At 40.7% G+C, this 20,619-nt stretch overlaps 1 protein-coding gene across 13 annotated transcripts in view; it reads left to right on the forward strand.

The window, feature by feature from the left end:
* Nucleotides 1–5,877, forward strand: part of REPS2 (RALBP1 associated Eps domain containing 2) — a 274,803-nt gene extending 268,926 nt beyond the window's left edge. For all 13 annotated transcript variants that reach the window (XM_057496022.1, XM_036912894.2, XM_036912895.2 and 10 more), the window contains one exon: nucleotides 406–5,877. Coding sequence is in view for 12 of the 13 variants with exons in the window: in XM_036912894.2 (XP_036768789.1) it covers nucleotides 406–474 (69 nt within the window). In the remaining variant the exon portion in view is untranslated. The remainder of the gene's footprint in view (nucleotides 1–405) is intronic.
* Nucleotides 5,878–20,619: the final 14,742 nt, after the last annotated feature.

The raw sequence follows: 20,619 nt of genomic DNA on the forward strand, positions 1-20,619 counted from the left end.
GGATTGAAAATGAGACGTTGTAACTAGAGATTTAGTCCTTGTGGAGTCTGCTTTTGCTTTTCTGCTACCTTCTGATCAGTCTTTGAATCTTTAGTGTCATTCCCTGCCAGCCACCAATGCTGTTTTAAACCTGAGCCTGAGATTAAGGCTGGGAGGAAGGAGTGGTTTAGTCAGGTTCATTTCATCATCTTCAGAAAGGAGTTGAGAAATTACAACTTGTAAAGCCTCCTGTGTCTACATACCAGCTTTAAATATGTGCCTTTCAGTCCACTGGAGTCATATGGCACATAAGTGTTTGTGGGTCCAACTATACATTTCTTTTTAATATTGGATCAAGTAGGGATGAACCCAGGAAATGACCCCTTTGTGTTTTTGTTTTTCTTCTCTCTGTTTTGTACAAATCAGGAGGTTCATCAAGAACGGATTGCATTGGAAAACCAGTTGGAACAACTTCGTCCAGTTACTGTGTTGTGACCCCCAAGATTCAAGTAACCATGGGTGACCTTTTCTGCCAAGATCTTTCATTTGAATGTTTCAACTCAACTACTTGTCTTAGATGTTTGAAACTGTGTCAAAAGCTGTGAGCAGTAGAATACAATCCATATCACCTTTTCTCTTGTACTTTACTTGTACGTTTTACTCTGGTGGAAAAAATACAACTGATTATCACACTCGAAACTATAATTATTGGTGGAATTTATCTCCCATTCTTAAGTACTTCCTCAAGGTGTTAGGTATTGCTCCTTATCAAAAACTATTCTAGCAAATAAAACAACTTAGGGCATTGTTTATTTAAAGAATTTATGATTTGTACAAAACCTTATAACCCGGTGCCATCATGATGCTTGTTTTATTTTTGTATGTATATCATATACGGTAGGTTGGTTTCCTGAATCATTGGAAGTTCAATTGGTTAGTCTTTGGCATGATGATGATAATAACAAAAACTAAAATAAAACAAAAGCATCAGATTTAGACTGGCACTGTGCCCTCCACCACTACATGCCAAAAATTGCTTCTCTAGTGCCATTTTGATATTATATCTAGCTATGAATAATATATGACTGTCGTTTTCTGTTGAATGGCAAAGACCTACTGGTTCTTTACACCTCTATAAAATGGAGGTTTTGTCAGTGGTCTGTTTAACTTGGCCCAGCTAGACCATCAACCCGGGTAACTCAGTCCTTTTATGTACATTTTTAGGCAAGAGCAGTCTGTTTTAACTGCCTCTCCCAATCAAATTAAATAGTTGCCAGATCTCTACTTTTATCCTGCATGGGAAACATATCTGTAAACACATGAATTTGGAAATCACCCATCAGATATGAAAGGCTGATGAGACTTTGAACAGATACATAATTGTTTTTTGAACCCAGGTATTCAAACTGGAGAAGAAGGGGAAATGGTTATTATCAGCAATTCAACAATCTCTAGTAGTTAGTTTTGTCTTTGTTATTTTAACTTGGATTGTGTGTATATTGGATATAAAGAAATAATGAAAGGAAGGCCAGTTTTCACACTGGATATGTGACTGTTTGTTCTCTGTGAAGTGTACTCTTGGGAAGTGATTGGTTTTTCCATGGTCTGGAGGAGTCCAGCTGACTCCAGTGTAAGAGATGTAAAGCGGCAAGCTCGAATGGCAGAAGCCAGTATACCCTCTAGAAATTCGAATAGCCACTGCTTCCCCTAAAGCTCAAGTTGAAAGTGGGAATTGACCAACCCTCACAGGGATCAAGGCACACCATCTTTAACATCACTTGGAGAGACTGATGGCACGAAAGGAGGTCTCTTGAGCCTTTTGCTAATTTACCCATTCTTAGGCTAGAGGGTGGGGTACGCCTACGGTCCTTTTTGAAGTGGTTTAGGATAGGTTTGCAGTGTATTGGGATTAAGCCTTTGATTTCAGTAGGGTTGACAGCTTTTAGAAAGAGTAGGCGTTTATTTAATGCTTCCTTATTTCATTGGCAAGCTTTATCAGTATCTTATGGCAGAGGAGCTCCAACAGATGATGTTTTTCCAAAGAAAAACAAATTGGTTCTATTCTGTGCATAATAAAAGATTTTGAACTGATTTGATTTGAAAATCACAAAACTGAAACTATTTCTCTATTCCGATTTTCCTTCCCTTTCGGCTGCCTTTTTTTGTTGCTGTGGGAAGGGGTTGGAGTCAGTTAATCCCCTCCTAAGATTATGACTGGGTCAGTGCAAATACTTTAGGTCCCCTCTTTTCCCATGTTCTGAGATCTGAGGGCAGCAAGACATTAACCAACAGTGTCCTTGTTGCAGGCATTTCACAGCACATTTGCCTTTTGTTACATTCAATCCAGGAGAGACCAGTATATACACGTTCTCTCTCCCAGTGCATATGCACTCACTGGAGATAGCACTTCATATCCATTAAGCACACATGTAAACTAAGGAATGTTAGTCTATATTATGCATTTGGAAAATATTGATGTGTTTTTTCCCCACCAAGCCAATGCCAATGGATAAGCCAATTAGGAGGTTGGGGTTTTGTTTAGTCGGCTTAGTTTTCATTAAAGGGAAAAATTTGCATTGGACAATCAGCACCCCATGAGTTGCATAGTTTCACCAGTATTTTAAGGTAGGCATTGCGTTGAAGCACATGCCAATAATATTTGTATCCAACCTTCTTGACTGGACTTAATAGTGACCACCATTTATCAGCTGCTAAGAACTGGATTTTTAAAACACACATATGCACACACACACACGCATATCATTATTATTACCTAACTAATGCTCATCTTCTATTTCTCTGTTTTCTTTGGATGTACATTTTAAACTTAGGGTTATAACTCCTGGTAATGTTTCTATGAGCCTTTAATGTTATTTTATAGGAAGGCAGGGTTATTGAAATCACCATTATACTTCTTCTATAAAACTACTCCAAAATTAGGCCTGCTTGTTGGGCAGAACTCTGTGGACAGCCGGTTGATGCTGCCCCCATCCAGGGGTTTAATAATCTTGTTGTTAAGTGGTCTTCCTCCATGGGGTCCTGAGGATAAATCACAGTAGTGGTTGATGGTGGGCTTGTTGGGTACCCAAGTGTCTTTTGTGTGTGGCTTGTTGCTTTTACCACCTCCCTTTCCAGCAAAACCAAAAGGTAGGTATTGGAATGGAGATGCGTGTTGTAGTCAAGGTAGCTGTTTGCCTTAATTGGAAGGATCTAACTGCCTTATTAATATTAGAGAAGTGCTTTGGGCCTGGCTGGGAGAGGAGACAGCTTAGCTGGCAGTTGTGTCCATTTTACCATCTTTGGAGAATCGGATGTCAGAGCTGAGAGACTGGTATTCATCTCCTGCAGTTTGCTTGTGGGGAAGCCAAGGCCCTAAGAAGCCATGGTTCCTAGCCGAATAATCCATAGAAAGAGGTAGCTAGTGGCAGAGTTGGGATGCTAGCCTGATTTTATGGATTCTAAGTTAAGTCCTCTAGCTTCTAGGCAATATTAAAAATAGATTATAGGGGTTTCTTCTATTTACTATGTTGAATTCTATTTATCTAATCAGTCGTAAAATATGAAAACATGTTTTAATGAGTTTTAGATCTAGATATTTGTCTTGGATTGAAACAAAAAATCTGAAGGGAAAGAATATGATGAACTATTCTTCCGAACACCTCATCTTTCATGATGCAGTAAATTACTCTGAGTTTCTTGGCAGAACTTTTGACAGCTGTTACTTTGAGTGGATTCCATTCCTATATTCCTTATGGGAGTTTGTTTTTAAAATAGACTACTGTGACTGAAATGAACCCAATATGTAGTAAGTTACAGTTTTCTTCAATATATCTTTGGTTACTTGGGTTGCAAATGTTACCTTCAGCACATTTTAGGGTGAGTAATCAAAAATAAGAATTTTCCTTTGATTTCCTACCAATGTCTGAGCTATCATAAAACATTCTTCTCTGTATATGTGACTTGATTCTAAAGTCTGTTTCTAAATGATAGTTGTTTATTTCTTAATGATCTCACAACCTTAGTAATAATAGGTAGGTATTCAGAAGCCCAATAAGAAAACCTTGGAATGGATGTGTTTCTTCCAGTTAAGGCAAGCATTTGTAGATGTCATTTTCTAAGCAGTAGTTGGAAAGATCCCAATTATAGTATAACACCTTAGAGCTAAAAACATTTGTTCAACATGAGCTAGAATCACACCTCCCAACTAGATATCACCAAGGGAACATGATTTTTAAAATATCTAAAAAATTTTCAAATATCATAGCAACCAGATCTTCCCATATTATTGACAAGTAGGTCTCCATAGGTTGTGGTTTGAACAGGATGAGTGTGAACAAAATGAAATATCAGTGGAGAGGTCTTTTTCTCCTAGTAAAGAACACTTAGTAACTTTGGTTTCTCTTTCTAGGTGTCATACTGTTTCAAGTGTACTCTTTTAAAACTCTGATTTCAAAGGACTGCTTGAGTTTACAGTCTAGTAAAGGGTGTTTTGTTTTGTTCTGTTTCTGCATCATTACTCAGTGTGATTCAAGTTTGTAGTAAGAAGTGGAGACGGGTTTTTGGAGTGCTGAGGTGACATATCTTGCTTCTCCTTCAGCACAGGCTAAGGGAGACTTCCCATCAATGCCAACAGGTCAGTCATTGATGGCAGTTTGAATGTGAGTCACTCTGTGAGCCACCTCGCTTTGCTTGTTTGTAATGGGAAATGCATCTAGCTTTGTGACCCTCCCAAGAGCACCTGTAAGAACAACAGACATAGGAGCCAGACTTTACAAGCAGTGCAAGCAGAGTCTAAGGGCTGCTTCCCTCCCCAAAGATAGGCTTTTTCAGAGGTTGCCTTACAAATGTTCCCTTGAAACAGCCAGTCTGTTAATATGAGCAGGACATCCCAGGTACCTTGTCGCTTTTAGGTTTGTATAATTATTTTCTGCATCTATTAATACACATGATGATAAAGAAACCTTTTCTAAAAGGCATATAGGAAGGTTTCAGCGGAGAGGACTTGTTCTAGTTACAGAAGCCTTGGTCTGCTCTCAACAATTGGGGAATGTTTATTTTTCATGTTTTGTGAGTTCTCCTGTCTTGCTCTAAGCTATAAGTTCATGGCCATGGGAAGTTGGAGAAAATGGGTCTATGACTCTGAAGACCAGAGGACTGTACTTTAAGAGGGTTGGAGTTGGAATTTGAGGGGGCTACAAAAGGAAGTCCTCAGGTTCCGGTTCTGTCCTAAAGTGCTTTGTTGGACAACAGGACTGGATCCTAAAGCCCCTTCAGGGAGCTCTGCCCTGGGAACAGAACAGTTCATGCAATAACCCCTTTGTATGGTGATTGGGTCAACTGGGTTATGTTGGTTTTGTTTTGTTTTAAGGCAACTTGTGTGAGGGCATCAACTGCACCCACTTTGGGAGCCTGGTATACTCTTTAGCACCTCCATTCTTTTTGTCTCCAGTGAGCCAGAGGTGGGAAGAGCCATTTTAGTCTTCATGCCAGTGGGCTGGGAGGGATAATGAGCTGAGTGGTCTATTTTAACCTTGAGAGTAAAAATGTATATTTTTTCACTACAGGTACATTGAACAGTAAAATGAGTAACAGCAAAGATATATTTGATGCCTTCCATCTTTTCATGATAATGTGCTAGCAAGTTGTGTTAATATTTTACTCAGCTAGAGTCTCATTCATTTACTAAACTTTGGGAGCATTATGTATATTGATCTTAAACATAAATAAAGGATAGCCTGTGTTGGATTGTGACTTGTAGTCTCAAGCTAACCTTACTGCCTCTTTTTCACACTTGTTGGAAAGTCTGTGAAGAACACAGTAGGTTAAGAATCTCCAACTTTGGAAAATGTACATAATGTGAAACTGGGGTGCTATGTTAAAAATAAATGTATGATGACTTAAGAGTGGCTTTTATGGAGTCTTGGTGTTCAATAAATTGTGGTCCACCTTTGGTCTCGTGCATTTAATGCAAGTGAAATGAAAAGGAGTTGGACATCTTCCCAATTAAATCAAAGTCTGACACTTAGTTATTTTTACTTCCTGGTGATCTGAGCTAGGTTCTTAAAGGCCTATACAGAGTAAATACTGGGTGATTGTGGGATATCACAGCTAATTCACAGTGATTTTTAAAGATCCACTGAATTGAAAACATGACTTAATGTGGGGTCAGGTTATTTGCTTCATCTTGTCAGTGTTCTTTTTGTTAAAAAGGTTACCAATCAACATATCCTTAGCTGTGGTAGGAGTGAAGGGGGAGTTTCAGAGAGAGTTGGCTTGAAGTCCGAACTAAGTAATCTGGCACCCCAGTTGTAGTTTCTTACCTTTAAAATGTGAATAATTTTAAGAGACACCAGTCTCCTGTCAGATTGGGGTTTTATCCTGTATTGTGAATGCAAATGGTGGACTACACATAGGATATTTCCAATCTAGTAGTAGTGCCAAACTAACTCTAGAAAACCATCCATGATTTGGCTCCTAAGCTTGGACACAGGACATCACTGACCCAGACCTTTCCCAAGCACTGGGGAGGATCACTAGGTCACCCACTTTAGAAGTAAAAGAGCTCTGAGATCATTTAGGCAAGTAGTTCCCAAAGTGTGGTCCCCAGCAGTGTCAGTGTCATTGGGGAACTTATTAGAAATGCAGATTCTTGGGACCCACCCCAGATCAATCAAAACAGGAACTCTGGGAGTGGGCCTGGTAATCTTTGTGTTAACAAGCCCTTCAGGTGATACTGATGCTCACCAAAGTTGAAGTGATCAAGCTAGCCTCATCAGACAGTCAAGGAAACTGTGGTACAGAGAGGGAAAACTGACGCATGTGGGGCCTCAGCTCATTCAGTGTCCATTCCTGCAGTGGTTCCCTCTCCTGACCTCCCTTTCACAGAGCTTTACTGTGCCCCAATTGTGTATCAAGCCCTATTTTAGGCACTAGAGATGGGACCCTCCAAGACAGAACCCCTTCCCCCAGCGAGCTCACAGAGACCTACAAATGACTTGTAATGGCAGCGCAGGATAAGTGCTATGATAAATTAGGCTTGGCTAACTGCTGTAACAAAGAACCGTAACACTTCTCCAGAGAAGAAATACGGATGGCCAACAGACACATGAAGGGATGCTCCACATCACTAGTCATCAGGGAAATGCAAAAAAAACCCACAATGAGATACCACTTCACACCAGTTAGGATGGCCCTATCCAAAAGACAAGAGACAGCAAATGCTGGCAAAGATGTGGAGAAAAGGAACCCTTCCTACACTTTTGGTGGGAATGTAAATTGGTTCAACCACTGTGGAAAGCAATATGGAGGTTTCTCAAAAAACTAAAAATATAAATACCATTTGACCCAGTCACTCCACTCAAGAAAACAAAATCCCTGATTTGAAAAGACAGATGCACCCCTATGTTTATAGCTTCACTATTTAGAATAGCCAAGATATGGAAACAATCTAAATGTCCATCAGTAGATGAATGGTTAAAGAAGATGTGGTACACATACACAATGGAACATTATTCAGCCATAAAAAGAAAAGAAATCCTGCCATTTGCAACAAAGAAACCTAAGAGGTCAATGAATTGCCACAATGGAAGTTTATTTCTCACTCAGCATCTGGAGTGGATGCTCATAGTTGTACCATTTTCTTTGTGGTCCTGCAGGGACCCAGACTCTTTGTGTCCATCTTCCTCTAGGGCTAGAGAGTTTTCTCCTTAGCCAGTCTGAGGAGAAAAAGAGACTGTAGAGAGAATACAATTACTCTTCACAGAAATGACACACCATTTCTATGCATATTTCATTTCCAGGAATGCAGTCATGTGATGAGAGTTAACAGCAAAGGAGACGGAAATGTAGTCTAGCTGTGAGCTCAGGAGGAAGACGTTGTGAGCACAGTGTCCGCTTGAAGATGAAAGGCCAGGTTGCTCTGAGAACACAGGGGCATCTAATTCAGGCAGTGGGGCGCCAGGAAGGTTCAAGGCTTCATGGAAGAGTCTTAAAAGAGCAAAAGGCATTATCTAAGAAGGAGTGGGTGTTTCAGGCAGAGGAAGCTGTGGATGCAAAGGCAAGTCAGGATAAGAGCGTGGTATATTCTGAAAATGGCAAAAGATGATTCTCTGCATTTAATGGGTGGACATAGAGTGTGGAGGGGAGCAACTGGCAAGAGTCAGGCAAAAAGCCAGATGGGAAGGCCTTGCATGTCATAAGAAGACATAGTGCATGCTGAGATTATAGCCCCTTTGAAGATTTAAACACAGATGCATGAAGTCACTTCACTAATACGCATGGAGTGATTTGTGTTCTCCCAATTTTTTTCTACTCCCTAGAAAGGAAATGCCTCATTGGAAGGTTGTAAACTAGTGTTCCTGACATGAACCAAGCCTGTTAGTTTGATTTGTTACACATCTTCTGGTATGTGTTTGGCCAAAGGACCAAAGCCCCAGAACATAAGGGACTAAACGCTGCTGGGCAGGAGCCCTTTTGGATGGTGGGAGACTTTATCTCCTCAACTCTTTATTTTTGGGGGAGATACCAAGGGCCCCGAGATGACCAAGAGGTACAGGGCTCTTTTAAACTTTTTTGGCAAGAAGGCTTATCAAAGTGCAGAAATGAAGAGTTTGGATATAAAGCTGAGATATCCAATTCCTTTTGAAAAAGAGTTCTCAGTTGAGTATATTTAACAATTGTGAAAAATTCCCAAGCCTAGAGGAGAAATGCTCCAAGTATAGGATCTCCATGGTAAACTCCAACTTCAGAGTCCTGCCGTGTTGTTTTTCAAATATGAGGTGTTCCAGAAGCACAAACATGCATGTTTGCAGGTATGAGTGGTTCTTCTCCCATCACATTTTTCTTTCAAATGTAGAATAAGAAGGATCTTGGAGTATAAGATTGTAACCCAGACATACCTTCCTTTATTTGCCCTGAATCCTCTTGACAGATTTGGCAGGAAGAAGGAATTGGCACAGAAATTGTGTAAAAATGTTAAGATACTTTTGAGTATCCTTTAGCATCATAACCAAAAGCAATAAATATTTTATATATATATATATACATACATACATATATAAAATAATTGTCTTATGTTGCTATGCTTATGTAAGTATAATATATTTCAAAACCAATAGGCACACTAATTCTATAGAACATAGACCAGCAATATTTTTGAGGGGGAGGAGCATTTTATCATTGACCAATGTCCAAACAAGTTTAGAATTGCCAGTGGATGATGATAATAAAAGCAGACTGACTTTTAGTCAGTCTTATTATTATTTTTTTAATTTTACAGGGAACACACCCTGTGTTCTTGTACCTGGGATGGACCACTCCCATCCTTGGTACACCGCTGCAGAACAGCACATGCCTCCAGCCCGTCCTAGACCTAATCAAAGCTAGGAGGTGCAGGAAAGCCAAGGGGAATAAAGGTAAGGCTTGGGGAAGGAAATGAAAGCAAAGCAAATGGGATACAGACACAGAGAATGATGATGCAGGACCTTTGAAATGCGAATGAACTTCGCTTGAACCTCTACCCGCGTGTAGTGAGAGCCTGCGTCTCAGTCCTTCTGGAGGTTCTAAGAGGCAGAGGTAATGAGGGAATTGATGGTTTTATCCTAGCTACTTCTGGCTCTGATATGCCTCCTAGGAATGAGTTTGATAGATGGACCATTCTTTACCCCCAAACATCATTTACGTGACACATTTGTATGTATATGTGTGGAGGATGGGGTAGAATGGGAAAAGTGCAGAAATTTATAGACAATTTAGAGACCCAGGAGCTCTTAAATAGTCTGTACCCAGGGCCACCACATCGCACAGCTCCAGGGGACATTGTTCACGTTTTATTCTGTGTGAAAGATGCTCTAGGGGGTTGCGATGCAGCTGTCCTGTTTTCAGCTCCCTGTGGCACAGTCCACTATGTCCCTCAAAGTGTTCCTCTCCTTCTTTGTAGATTCATTGTTCTGCTTCTGCCTGCCAGGGGAGGGTGGGCAGGTGGAGCTGGGGGCAGCTGCCCGTATCTCTAGTCTACCCCCGTGTCCACACCTCATGCAGGTCTCTCCTGCTCTTCCTATTCCTCTCTATGTCTGGGCCAGCGTTCTCAGTGGCTGCAATTTGGCCTCTGCCTCCTGGGGAACATATGGCGAGGTCTAGAGACGTTTTTGGTTGTGCCAGCTTGGGAGGACATCTAGTGGGTAGAGGTCAGGGCTGCTCCTGAATGTCCTCCAGTGCCCAGGACAGCCCCCACCACCAAGAAGGATCTGGCCAAAAATGCCAGGAGTGCCGTGTTGAGAAGCCTGCTCCAGAGAAGCCCCCCTCAGGCTTCCCTCCATTTCCCTCAATTATCCAGGGCACTGTAGCCTTCTCACCGCTGCCGGGAGCACCCCTTCCCTTGGTCAGAGCTACATCAACGGGCTCTGCTGAAGTCGTTCATTAACCCGAATACTGCCAGGGTCCAAGTGGCAGTGTAAATGGGTGGCGCGACTTAAGATGAGAAGTGGCAGTGGCCCATCTGCCTCTGGTAGAAACAACAGGTGGGGACTGTGACAAATTGGAGCTTGCATACCGTGAATAAAGGCCACTCTAGATTACTGCCACACAGGCTCTTTTGTTGCCAAATTTCTGATTTCTGTGAGAGAGGTTCGATATCTCATCTCCCTAACCCCCAGAAAGTCCCTTTTGTGTTACTTACCTTTTTATTGAGGCATAATATGCATCGTACATCCACACACCAATTTTAAGCATTCATTCTAGTGAGTAGTCAAGGTAATCTTAAAGAAGAACAAAGTTGGATGACTTAACTCTTACTAGATGTTGAGACTTATTATAAAGCCACAGTAAGAGTGTAGTAGTATTGCAAATGCTGGACACATAGGTCAGTGGTACTGAGTAGCTCAGAAACACATCCACAGATGTATGCTCCCTTGCTTTAATATAAAGATGCCATCATAATTCAGTGGGGGAAAGATGGTCTTGTCACTATATGGTGCTGGAGCAATTGGATATCCACATGGAAAAAAATGAACCTGGATCTCTACCATGCACAAATATTAATTCAATATGGGTCATAGATCTAAATGTGAAAGGTAAAACAAAGTTTCTAGAAGAAAGCCTAGGATAATATCTTAATGAATTTCATAAAGAGTCTTTTAAACAGGGTATACAGAGCACTAGCCATAAAGGAAAAGATTGAGAAACTAGATTTCATTAAAATTAAGAACTTCTGTTTATCAAAATTCACAAGTAAAAGAGTTTGGCAAGCTGTGAAACAGTAGAACTTATTTGCAATACATCTGTCAAGGAATTCTTGCCTATTTTTTTTATATTTTGGCAACTATTTCCAATTTAAAACACTGAGTTGGGGGGCTGGCAGGGGGACCGTGGTGCAGGCTGACAGGCAGGCCAAACAAAACGTGTCTTAGAGCCAGCTTGGGCCTGTGCATTGCCAGTTTGCAAGCCCAGCTTTAGGAGCACAGAAGAATGGTAGAAACTTCAACATTTCCCTATTTTTTCATTCTTTCCTTGCCAGCTTTTGTAAAGGGAAGAAAAAATGTAGAACTCTACTTCTCAATAACAGGAATTTGTTTCTTAGATGGCAAAATTGCTGGTTTTAGTGAATTTTGCTTTTCAATAGCACGTTTCCTTCCTCTGATAGACACAATAATAAACATTTTAAAAATATGATTCAATCGAGTTTTTTTATTGGCCCCCACTGTGTGTTCAGCCTACTGGGCTCTGTGAGGAACACAGCTGATCCCTTTTTCATTCCTCTCTGACTCTAGAATTTCTTAGCATCTCTGGAAGTCAGCTTTAAGCTGCGGTGAGGCAGAAGACATGGAGAGACAGGAGAAACTTTTAACATTTTGAGCTCATAATTGTCCAACTTCCTTACCTTCTACCTCCTTCTGCAACTCCGGTTTTAGTTTCCTCCTTTTCTTTTCCCAAGCACTGCTCATTAATTCTCTGATGGTTCCGTTGGAGGCAGTGGGGTGGTGCAGGAGGATAATTTCCTTTTGTCACCTCTTTTAATTCCACTGTTAGGATGAATTGGAAGAGAGGGCCTGAAGGATGGTTCTCTGGCAGTGCAACATAGTGGCTAAAAGCATGAGATCTGGAGTTTGTCTGGATTCAGAGGCTAGCTCCAACCCTTAATAGCTCTGTGATCATAGGCAAGTTACTTGCTTCTCTGTGCCTTATCTCCTCACCTGTAAGTTACCAGTCAGAGTGCTTGTTAATATAAATATGATGTACTTAGAACAGTGCCTAATAAGTGCCACACATGTGTTTGCCGTGTTAAAAATTAAAAATTGACTGTTGGTTGTTGTCAGGCCTTGCCGTTGTGTCTAGCCCTGCAAAGTAGTAGGCACAGGGCTCCCATCTCAGGAGTCATCTCAGTGAGTTCCAGCCCACCCCTGACTTCAAGACAGGGAAACAGCTTAGTCATACTGTGCCCCCACCTCATTGAGTTGGCCAAAATATGACCACTGGACGACTTGATGACATTGTTCTCTTGGAGCATGGTAACACCTAAAATCCCAAGCTGCTCACAAGATGATTAAGATCATTTGGTGGAGTATTCTTTCTCCTAAAATTTGAAACTAGAATTATTTCACAGATGGGGAAATTTTTAACCCTGAGAGGTTAAGTAACTCACTTAGGACATGACAGCATGATAGAGAAAATCTTAGATTGTCTTAAGAGAAAAGTGAAAACAAACAAGTGGGACTATATCAAACCAAAAAGCTTGCACAGCAAAGGACACCATCAGCAGAATGAAAAGGTAATCTGAATGGGTGATGATATCTGCAAGTGATGTATCTAATAAGAGGCTAATACTCAAAATATGTAAAGAACTCATAAAACTTAACACCAGAAGAGCCCCAAATAATCTGATTAAAAAACAGGCAGAGATATGGAGGCGGAGCCAAGATGGCGGCATGAGTAGAGCAGCGGAAATCTCCTCCCCAAACCACATATATCTATGAAAATATAACAAAGACAAACTCTTCCTAGAATAAAGACCAGAGGACACAGGACAACAACCAGACCACATCCACACCTGCGAGAACCCAGTGCCTCACAAAGGGGGTAAGATACAAGCCCTGGCCTGGCGGGAACAAAGCGCCCCTCCCCCCGGCTCCCGGCGGGAGGAGAGGAGTCGGAGCGGGAAGAGAGAGGGAGACCAGGACTGCTACATAGCCAGCCCCAGCCATCTGGACCAGAGTGCAGACACAGTGCATGCGCGGGGCCCTGGATGCTAGGGAAACAGGGCAGCAAGACCGACGAGAGGGTATTGGAGGCCAGCGCCAGAGAACAAAAGAAAAACGAGTGGCCATTTTTTTTTTTATGTGATCGTTGTTCTGGCGGGTGCTTCTTGGAAGTCTTAAAGGGGCAGGGCAGTACACTTAGTCCAGAGGTAGGGAATCCGGGGATCTCTGGGCACTCTAACCCCCTGGGCAGCAGGGAGCACGGCGGCCCCTCACGGACATAAATAACCTCCTGGCTGCTCCCCCTCCAATGCGACTCCACCATTTTGGAGCAGCTGCCCGAGCCAGGCCACGCCCACAGCAACAGCGGAGATTAACTCCATAGCAGCTGGGCAGGAAGCAGAAACCCTGTCTGCGCACAGCTGCCCAGCACAAGCCACTAGAGGTCACTGTTCTCCCAGGAGACGAGGGACACAAACCAACAAGAAGGGAAGTTCTTCCAGCCGTCACTCGTCCCAGCTCTGCAAACTATTCCTATTACCATGAAAAGGCAAAGCTACAGGCAGACAAAGATCACAGAGACAACACCAGAGAAGGAGACAGACCTAACCAGTCTTCCTGAAAAAGAATTCAAAATAAGAATCATAAACATGCTGACAGAGATGCAGAGAAATACGCAAGAGAAATGGGATGAAGTCCGGAGGGAGATCACAGATGCCAGAAAGGAGATTACAGAAATGAAACAAACTCTGGAAGGATTTATAAGCAGAATGGATAGGATGCAAGAGACCATTGATGGAACAGAAACCAGAGAACAGGAACGCATAGAAGCTGACAGAGAGAGAGAAAAAAGGATCTCCAGGAATGAAACAATATTAAGAGAACTGTGTGACCAATCCAAAAGGAACAATATCCGTATTATAGGGGCAACAGAAGAAGAAGAGAGAGGAAAAGGGATGAAAAGTATCTTTGAAGAAATAATTGCTAAAAACTTCCCCAAACTGGGGGAGGAAATAATCGAACAGACCACGGAAATACACAGAACCCCCAACAGAAAGGATCCAAGGAGGACAACACCAAGACACATAATAATTAAAATGGTAAAGATCAAGGACAAGGAAAGAGTCTTAAAGGCAGCTAGACAGAAAAATGTAACCTATAAAGGAAAACCCATCAGGCTAACATCAGACTTCTCAACAGAAACCCTACAGGCCAGAAGAGAATGGCATGATATATTTAATATAATGAAAGAGAAGGGCCTTGAACCAAGGATACTGTATCCAGCACGACTATCATTCAAATATGATGGCGGGATTAAACAAATCCCAGACAAACAAAAGCTGAGGGAATTTGCTTCCCACAAACCACCTGTACAGGACATCTTACAGGGACTGCTCTAGATGGGAGCACTCCTAAAAAGAGCACAGAACAAAGCACCCAACATATGAAGAATGGAGGAAGAGGAATAAGAAGGGAGAGAAGAAAAGAATGTCCAGACAGTATATATAACAGCTCAATAAGCGAGCAAAGTTAGGCAGTAAGATACTAAAGAGGCTAACCTTGAACCTTTGGTAACCACGAATTTAAAGCCTGCAATGGCAATAAGTACATATTTTTCAATAGTCACCCTAAATGTTAATGGACTTAATGCACCAATCAAAAGACACAGAGTAATAGAATGGATAAAAAAACAAGACCCATCTATATGCTGCTTACAAGAGACTCACCTCAAACCTAAAGACATGCACAGACTAAAAGTCAAGGGATGGAAAAAGATATTTCATGCAAACAATAGGGAGAAAAAAGCAGGTGTTGCAGTACTAGTATCAGACAAAATAGACTTCAAAACAAAGAAAGTAACAAGAGATAAAGAAGGACATTACATAATGATAAAGGGCTCAGTCCAACAAAAGGATATAACCATTATAAATATATATGCACCCAACACAGGAGCACCAGCATATGTGAAATAAATACTAACAGAACTAAAGGAGGAAATAGACTGCAATGCATTCATTTTAGGAGACTTCAACACACCATTCACTCCAAAAGACAGATCCACCAGACAGAAAATAAGTAAGGACACAGAGGCACTGAACAACACACCAGAACAGATGGACCTAATAGACATCTATAGAACTCTACACCCAAAAGCAACAGGATACATGTTCTTCTCAAGTGCACATGGAACATTCTCCAGAATAGACCACATACTAGGCCACAAAAAGAGCCTCAGTAAATTCCAAAAGACTGAAATCCTACCAACCAACTTTTCAGACCACAAAGGCATAAAACTAGAAATAAATTGTACCAAGAAAGCAAAAAGGCTCACAAACAAACGGAGGCTTAACAACATGCTCCTAAATAATCAATGGATCAACGACCAAATTAAAATGGAGATCCAGCAATATATGGAAATAAATGACAACAACAACACAAAGCCCCAACTTCTGTGGGACGCAGCCAAAGCAGTCTTAAGACAAAAGTATATAGCAATCCAGGCATATTTAAAGAAGGAAAGACAAACCCAAATGCATAGTCTAATGTCACAATTATCAAAATTGGAAAAAGAAGAACAAATGAGGCCTAAAGTCAGCAGAAGGAGGGACATAATAAAGATTAGAGAAGAAATAAACAAAATTGAGAAGAATAAAACAATAGGAAAAATCGATGAAACCAAGAGCTGGTTCTTTGAGAAAATAAACAAAATACATAAGCCTCTAGCCAGACGTATTAAGAGAAAAAGAGAATCAACACACATCAACAGAATCAGAAATGAGAAAGCAAACATCACAACAGACCCCACAGAAATACAAAGAATTATAAGAGACTACTATGAAAACCTATATGCTAAGAAGCTGGAAAACCTAGAAGAAATGGACAACTTCCTAGAAAATTATTACAACCTTCCAAAACTGACCAAGGAAGAAACACAAAATCTAAACAAACCAATTACCAGCAAAGAAATTGAAGCGGTAATAAAAAAACTACCCAAAAAAAACACCCCCGGGCCAGATGGATTTACCTCGGAATTTTATCAGACATACAGAGAAGATATAATACCCATTCTCCTTAAAGTTTTCCAAAAAATCGAAGAGGAGGGAATACTCCCAAACTCATTCTATGAAGCCAACATCACTCTAATACCAAAACCAGACCCCACCAAAAAAGAAAATTACAGACCAATATCCCTGATGAATGTAGATGCAAAAATACTCAATAAAATATTAGCAAACCGAATTCAAAAATATATCAAAAGAATCATACACCACGACCAAGTGGGATTCATCCCAGGGATGCAAGGATGGTACAACATTCGAAAATCCATCAACATCATCCACCACATCAACAAAAAGAAAGACAAAAACCACATGATCATCTCCATAGATGCTGAAAAAGCACTTGACAAAATTCAACATCAATTCATGATAAAAACTCTCAGCAAAATGGGAATAGAGGGCAAGTACCTCAACATAAGAAAGGCCATATATCATAAACCCACAGCCAACATTATATTGAACAGCGAGAAGCTGAAAGCTTTTCCTCTGAGATCGGGAACTAGACAGGGATGCCCACTCTCCCCACTGCTATTTAACATAGTAATGGAGGTCCTAGCCAAGGCAATCAGAGAAAGCCAAGAAATACAAGGAATCTAGATTGGTGAAGAAGAAGTTTAACTGTCACTATTTGCAGATGACATGATATTGTACATAAAAAACCTTAAAGACTCCACCCCAAAACTACTAGAACTGATATCGGAATACAGGAAAGTTGCAGGATACAAAATTAACACACAGAAATCTGTAGCTTTCCTATACACTAACAATGAACCAATAGAAAGAGAAATCAGGAAAACAACTCCATTCACAATTGCATCAAAAAGAATAAAATACCTAGGAATAAATCTAACCAAAGAAGTGAATGACCTATACTCTGAAAACTACAAGTCACTCTTAAGAGAAATTAAAGGGGACACTAACAGATGGAAACTCATCCCATGCTCGTGGCTAGGAAGAATTAATATCGTCAAAATGGCCATCCTGCCCAAAGCAATATACAGATTCGATGCAATCCCTATCAAATTACCAGCAAGATTCTTCAATGAACTGGAACAATAATTCAAAAATTCATATGGAAACACCAAAGACCCCGAATAGCCAAAGCAATCCTGAGAAAGAAGAATAAAGTAGGGGGGATCTCACTCCCCAACTTCAAGCTCTACTATAAAGCCATAGTAATCAAGACAATTTGGTACTGGCACAAGAACAGAGCCACAGACCAATGGAACAGACTAGAGAATCCAGACATTAACCCAAACATGTATGGTCAATTAATATTTGATAAAGGAGCCATGGACATACAATGGTGAAATGACAGTCTCTTCAACAGATGGTGCTGGCAAAACTGGACAGCTATATGTAGGAGAATGAAACTGGACCATTGTCTAACTCCATATACAAAAGTAAATTCAAAATGGATCAAAGACCTGAATGTAAGTCATGAAACCATTAAACTCGTGGAAAAAAACATAGGCAAAAACCTCTTAGACATAAACATGAGTGACCTCTTGAACATATCTCCCTGGGCAAGGAAAACAACAGCAAAAATGAACAAGTGGGACTATATTAAGCTGAAAAGCTTCTGTACAGCAAAAGACACCATCAATAGAACAAAAAGGAACCCTACAGTATGGGAGAATATATTTGAAAATGACAGATCCGATAAAGGCTTGACGTCCAAAATATATAAAGAGCTCATACGCCTCAACAAACAAAAAACAAATAATCCAATTAAAAAATGGGCAGAGGAACTGAACAGACAGTTCTCCAAAAAAGAAATACAGATGGCCAACAGACACATGAAAAGATGCTCCACATCACTAATTATCAGAGAAATACAAATTAAAACTACAATGAGGTATCACCTCACACCAGTAAGGATGGCTGCCATCCAAAAGACAAACAACAACAAATGTTGGCGAAGCTGTGGAGAAAGGGGAACCCCCCTACACTGCTGGTGGGAATGTAAATTAGTTCAACCATTGTGGAAAGCAGTATGGAGGTTCATCAAAATGCTCAAAACAGACTTACCATTTGACCCAGTAATTCCACTCCTGGGAATTTACCCTAAGAATGCAGCAATCAAGTTTGAGAAAGACAGATGCACCCCTATGTTTATTGCAGCACTATTTACAGTAGCCAATAATTGGAAGCAACCTAAATGTCCATCGGTAGATGAATGGATAAAGAAGATGTGGTACATATACACAATGGAATACTACTCAGCCATAAGAAGAGGGCAAATCCTACCATTTGCAGCAACATGGATGGGGCTGGAGGGTATTACCATCACTGAAATAAGCCAAGCGGAGAAAGAGAAATACCAAATGATTTCACTTATCTGTGGAGTATAAGAACAAAGGAAAAACTGAAGGAAGAAAACAGCAGCGGAATCACAGAACCCAAGAATGGACTAACAGGTACCAAAGGGAAAGGGACTGGGGAGGATGGGTGGGTAGGGAAGGATAAGGGGGGGGAAGAAGAAGGGGGGTATTAAGATTAGCATGCATGGGGGGGTGAGAGAAAGGGGAGGGCTGTACAACACAGAGAAGACAAGTAGTGATTCTACAACATTTTGCTATGCTGATGGACAGTGACCGTAAAGGGGTTTATAGGGGGGACCTGGTATAGGGGAGAGCCTAGTAAACATAATATTCGTCATGTAAGTGTAGATTAATGATAACAAAAATAAAGTAAAAAAAAAGCTGTTCCTATGGGGTGACCTCCAATGAGTTCTACACAATGGTATAAAGAGCATATAAAAGTGTAGGCAAAGGGTCTGTTTGTGTTTATACAGAGGATCAAAGCCTAATTTGGCTACCCCGAAAATGAACTAAGATACGATATGAAAGAGAACTTCCAACATCAGCACTCGCTGGAAGACTCATGCCAGAAGATGATCATCAAAAAACCCCAACAAAAATCCACGCGCTGCTACAGCTGTAGATGCACTCATCCCACCAGTTCCTGGACTTGCCATGGGAATTAAGAAGGAGATATCTAAGCTGGCCTGTGCATACAGTAAAACAACAAATTTGGCTGGATCTATACTTTTGGAACTCAACCAAGAATTAGGAGAAGTGCAAATTGTAGCGCTCCAAAATCTTACAACTACAGACTATCTAGTGTTAAAAGAACATATGGGATGTGAACAGTCCCCAGGAATGGGTTGTTGTAATTTGTCTGATTTCTCTCAGACTGCTCAAGTTCAGTTGGACAATATCCACCATATCATAGATAAGTTTTCACAAATGTCTAAGGTGCCTAACTGGTTTTCTTGGTTTCACTGGCGATGGCTGGTAATTATAGGTCTGCTTTGATTATGTAACTGTACTCCTATCATGTTAATGTGTGTGCACAATTTAATTAGTAGTTTAAAACCTATACATGCTGAAGTTACTCTACAAGAAGATATGTCAAAGAAATAATCAATCTTCCCATGTTTTCTTCCGCCTGTTACTTCTATAGGTTTTCTTCTTCCTTCCTAATTACAACCCTTAAATAGAATTTGTGCTTCAAATCGAATTTACCGAGTATCATAATTCTTCCAAGTGGTAAAGATACCTCAAGACAAATGCTGGGCATAGAAGCCACAGGGCATAAATATGCAAAGAAGTAAAAAGCTAACCTTTTCACACAATATTGCCTCTCTCTCACTTACCTACTTTACATTTCCCTGTATGGCCCCGGAAGATGACTGGTTAGCCAGAGACGGGTAAGATTCCTCAAGGGAGGAACAACCTAAGACAGGCACAGTCGCAGGGGGGCCATCAGGTGAGAAATTGGGGATCAACAGAGGTGAGGCTTAGAACCTCACCCCCCCTGTTTTGAGAGAAATCTTCTGCATCTGTGGATGTTTTATTGCCCTTGTCTAGCTTCGATTAACACTTAGTCTACAGGCACACACCTGATCATCTACATTTGCTCTCTTATAGCACTAAACTATGTTTTCTACCTTTATCTTACATCTACCTACCACTTCAGCATTTTATTTAAAAAAAATAATAATAATAATATTAATAAGGGAGAAATGTGGGATTCACATATAAATCAAGTATAAAAATCAAACAAATATTAATATTTGACCTGATTGTTTATAGTTCATAATGTTTGATCAAAACCGAAAGTTTCTGTGATGACTGCCCTTGTACTGTTCACCGTGTAAGAACTTATTCACTATGTAAGAATTTGTTCACCATGTAAGAACTTGTTCATTATGCTTCAGAAGATTAGAGACTGATGAGAATTAGGCTTGGGGTGGATTAATGATTGTGCATTGAGCATTGAGTCCCCTATACAGAATTTTATTGTTGTTAACAACCATCAGATCAATAAATATGAGAGATGCCCTGTCAAAAAAAAAATAGGCAGAGAACTTGAATAGACATTTT

The sequence above is a fragment of the Manis pentadactyla genome, chromosome X, assembly GCF_030020395.1.
Source record: "Manis pentadactyla isolate mManPen7 chromosome X, mManPen7.hap1, whole genome shotgun sequence".
Taxonomy (NCBI): domain Eukaryota; kingdom Metazoa; phylum Chordata; class Mammalia; order Pholidota; family Manidae; genus Manis; species Manis pentadactyla.